General features: G+C 50.5%; 1 protein-coding gene across 1 annotated transcript in view; it reads right to left on the bottom strand.

The window, feature by feature from the left end:
- Nucleotides 1-952, bottom strand: part of BIRC5 (baculoviral IAP repeat containing 5) — a 2795-nt gene extending 1843 nt beyond the window's left edge. Inside the window, exons 1-2 of the mRNA XM_006030455.3 lie at nucleotides 799-952; nucleotides 41-150 (exon numbers count right to left, since the gene is read on the bottom strand). Coding sequence (XP_006030517.1) covers nucleotides 41-150; nucleotides 799-952 — 264 coding nt within the window. The remainder of the gene's footprint in view (nucleotides 1-40; nucleotides 151-798) is intronic.
- Nucleotides 953-4306: the final 3354 nt, after the last annotated feature.

The raw sequence follows: 4306 nt of genomic DNA, 5'->3' as shown, positions 1-4306 counted from the left end.
CACCCTCCCCCCCCCCGCCGCGCCCCGCCCCGCGGCTCACCCGGCCGGGAGTGCAGGCGCAGCCCTCTGTGAAGGGCCAGGCGCGGAAGGTGGCGGCGCGCTCCGCTGGAAGGTAGAGGCGCCACTCAGGCGGCAGCACTGACTCCGGTTCTTAACGGGACAGGGCAGGAGCCGATCCCTCTGGGCTGAGGGTGTCATTTGGTTGCGGGTCCTTGTCGTGTCCCTGTTTAACTCTTCATCCCACAGGGGTGTAACCAGGCTCTCTGCTCTGCACTGGCTTTGATGCCCCAGGGGTCCGAGCAGCTTGTCTTCTACCAGGCGCTGTCACGCAGCTCCCCATGAAGTTATCTTTGGTTTTGCTTCCATCTTAAATTGCATAACCCAGCCCCAGGCCCCTCGCCTATTAGCAAAGCTTCTGGTTTATTTCTAATTGGAGAAAAATAGGTGTTGTTTCATGTTGGATGAAGCATGGGTGTCTGGTGCCTCGAGGGGGGGGGGGGCATGTGCCCCCCCCGTTTGGGGGACCGGGGGGGTCGGGTCCCCGGGGGGGGGGGGGGGGCATGTTCCCCCCCCACACTAGTCAGTGATGGGAGGGGGGCGGTCCCCCGGTGACCGATCTCACTCACCATGAAAGCAGCCACGCCACTTCCAGAAGTCCCACGGCCACTTTTGCTGGTGGCCCAGCTCCCCGGCCAGCCGGCACTCACAGGAGGAGCACTGGAGCTCCTGCCTGCCTCCCAGCTCACTGGCTAATCAGGGAGCACAGCCTGACGGGGACCCGTGCACCGGCATTCTTACCTGGGAGAAGCACCTCAACTTCTGCACCCCCTGTCCAACATTGTAGATCTGCCTCCGCCTGCCCATATGCTCCCCGTTTTGCGGACACGTGCTCGTTGTGTACCACGGTTTTAAACATGAAGGTTGTGTCCGGGTGACCATGGCTGAATGGCATGCAGCGCAGGGGTGGGGTTGATCCCAGGAGATCCCAGGATCAAAAAAACCCACAAGAAAAAAAAGGCAGGGCCGTGCACATGGGGACAGCGTGGACTACCCAAAACCCGCGCCTGGCCAGCTGGAGCCACACTCTGCCAGCCAGCCAGGCTCCAAGCAGGCCTGCAGCTTCCCCAGGACCCCAAGGTAAGGCTGCTGGGGCCAGTGGCCCCTACCCCACCCAGGGTAACCTGCCACATGTCCTTCTGGCATGTGGCACAAGCATTGCCCAGGGACAAGTGGCAGCAGCACAAGGTGGGCCACTGCTTGTCCTCAGGGAAACACGTCCACACTTATGTGGACACAGCTGAAGGCTTTGAGGCCCACAGGCGAAAAAGGCATACCCATTGAACTTCCATATTTATAGTTGCTATTTCTTTGATTGCAGAACTGACTTTTTTTCCCCACAAGTTTTCATTTTTTCCCAGAATACAGCAACCTTCCCCCCCCCAGGCCAGGTGAGGCAGAGTTTGGTTTAAAGCTTTGTTTAGAGCTGTTTAATAATAAACACAGGGGACAAATGGATATTTGTTAAACACTCAACAAGTCTTCCCTCATGTGAAGGAATGAAGAGTTTTTAATCCAGGCTTGGGCTTGTCTAGACTAGATAACAAGCTGTTAGGTAACATGCTGTAACTAAGTATGTTATTAAACATCACTCCGTACCTAAGGGAGAGAGAAGAGATGGCTTAGTGGTTAGGAGCTAGCCTGGGTGTCAGACACGCAGGTTAACGATCTTGCACTGGCACTGTGACCTTAGCTGGGTCACTTAATTTCTCTGTCCCAAATTCTCCAACTCTAACAGGGCTAGCAGCATTTCCCTGCCTCATTGATGTGGGGAGGATGAACAATTCAAAATTGTGAGGTGCTCTGACAGCATCATTGCAGAGGCTGCAGAAAATGTCTCAGACAGACAGGTTTAACACCTAGAAAAACATCAGATGACTACAGTCAATCCTAGGCTCTCTAGGCATTGGACAACATTTTTTAGAAATAAACCTTTTAAAAGTAAAGCCCTTGACAGCTCCAGCCAGATCCTCTAGTACAGGGTTCTCCAATTTCTGGGCAGCTGGAAGCCTCATGTCACAAGGCCCACAGAGCAGGGGGCCAGCCACACACCACACAAGTGCCCCTTCCCCAGCTCCTCCCCTCCATACAGGCTACCCAGTGCCCTCCCCCCCTGCCCCTACAACTCCCCTGCTGTGTGTGCATCACCCACTTCCCACCCGCCACCTATCCACCTGCCTACAGTGCTTGCAGGCTTGCTTCCTCAATGACAGCTCAGGCACTCCAGCTTTGGGATGCTAATGGCAGAGTGGGGAGAAGGATGGGGGCAAGATTAGCGAGGAAAATGGAAGTGATCAAAGGTGGGTGATAAATGCAGCTTATCCCCTTGGTCTGCAAACCCCCACCTAGAACCTGCCACCCTGTATGCTTGTGGGGGTGCAAAGAAAATGCATTCATACATACGCATGCAGTAGGCATAGCAAAACATGAATCAGGCAAGCTGTGACTGCTTCCATTCCCAGTGTTGTTTGACATTAAGACATTCCTCACCAATGTAGGCAATACAAGATGTCCTGTGAGTAATCAGATTCCTCTTTCAAGGTAAAGTGGCAAGCATGACGATGACCAAATTATTTCATGCTCAGAAAATTATAGAACAATATACCTACCATAGCCAGCAGCTCACATGTGTAGCAGATCTAAATGCAAGATAGCCTGAATGCAAAAGGCAGTTTCCCTGCTACATCACATTGACATGAACAGGCAACACCACTCAGAAACGATTCAGGTTTCTTTTTCCCTTTAAGGAGAAAAGTGAATTTCATCATTAGTCTCAGGTAACTTTGCTCAGCTAAACTTGGTTGTGCCAAGGTGCTGGTTTGGCATCCAAAATTGTACAGTCATTGAACAGCTTGATGGAGTTGTAGGTAATTCACTTTTGTGGGGTGTTGGATTGTTAAATCAGTGTGGGTGTTGGATTTCTAATCAATGATAAGACTGCTTGGTATTCGGATCTGGGAGAGAGAAAAAAGGAGAGCTGTGTGGGAAGGCAGACTACATGTGCTTTGCTCACACTTTTCACTGGAGAATTCTCCCACAGAAAGCGAGCTGCTCCACTGAAATTTTTGTGTATTTTCATAGCAGCAAGGACAAGATGGCAGTCCTGTTTCCATGGCCATTCAGTTCCGGAAGTTTCCGACCAGACTGTCATCAAAGATGATCTTAGCGCTAGTTATGGTGGCACCCAACTTTCATACTAGAACATGGTGGTGCAACAGAATAAACACTACATGGGGTGAGTCCTGGCTAAAATAAGCTATTTGGAAGCCAGACCGTCCTTATACATTCACAACAAATTGTTTCAGAATATAATAATAATAATAATCAGGCTTTAACCCTCTAATCCTGGGACCCACAGGAACAAGATACAGCTCACTAGCTGATTTTCCGGGAACAAATTCAAATCGAAGAGAATGCAACCATCAGTATATAAAGATTTATGCCTCCAATTCACTACCCACAAAACGCCGGAGACATCTTTCATACTTGTGTGGCCCCCCAACACCACATCCTCTGGGCACACTGCAGTCTCCAATGTATTCATTCTCCTAGCACCCTTAGGAAGTAGGGAAATGCCACAATTCTCCGTTTACAGATGAGAAACAGATACAGAGAGGCTAATCCCCAGCCCTTTAAAGATGTTTAAGTACATAGCACTCCTTCCAGGATCTGGGTTTCAATGTCTTGCCCAGGGTCATAAAATGAGAGTCCAGCAGAGCAGGAAAAAGAATCCAAGTCCCAGTTTAGGAGGCTAACCATCCTGGCTCCCAAACAACAGGGCTGCAATTGTACAGGTATAAGATTAGGGATCTCTTGAAAATTGAACAGGACAACTTTGTCTAGAAAACTGGAAGGACAGTTACCTTCATCAATCACTTAAGACAGTTCTTGCTTTCATTATAACCACCTCTTTCCTGCTTGGGAGGAGTGAGGGAACAGCCAGGACAGGATCCTACATGACCTCTGTAGATGTGTAGCGGGAGGTGTCATCCCCACAACCCCACTGCTGCTCTGGAGCACAGTCCTCTGGAGGGAGTTTGGAGCCTTCTCCTCCAGGCATCAAGCAACGTGGCTTGTGATACACTGCAAGGCTACAGCACGCTACATATTCCCCTGCATGAGGGGAAACTCTATGATGAGCCAAAGCAGAAAATATTCCCTGTTGGGCATGCTAGCCTTTACTTGACATTAAAGGATGAAGGTGTGAGTGAAGGGTGGAAAGTAACTTGACAACATGTATGAGCACAGC

The sequence above is a fragment of the Alligator sinensis genome, unplaced genomic scaffold (genome assembly GCF_000455745.1).
Source record: "Alligator sinensis unplaced genomic scaffold, ASM45574v1 scaffold21_1, whole genome shotgun sequence".
NCBI lineage: Eukaryota > Metazoa > Chordata > Crocodylia > Alligatoridae > Alligator > Alligator sinensis.
Note: the sequence above shows the minus strand (reverse complement) of the source record. Positions and strands in the feature narration are given on the sequence as shown.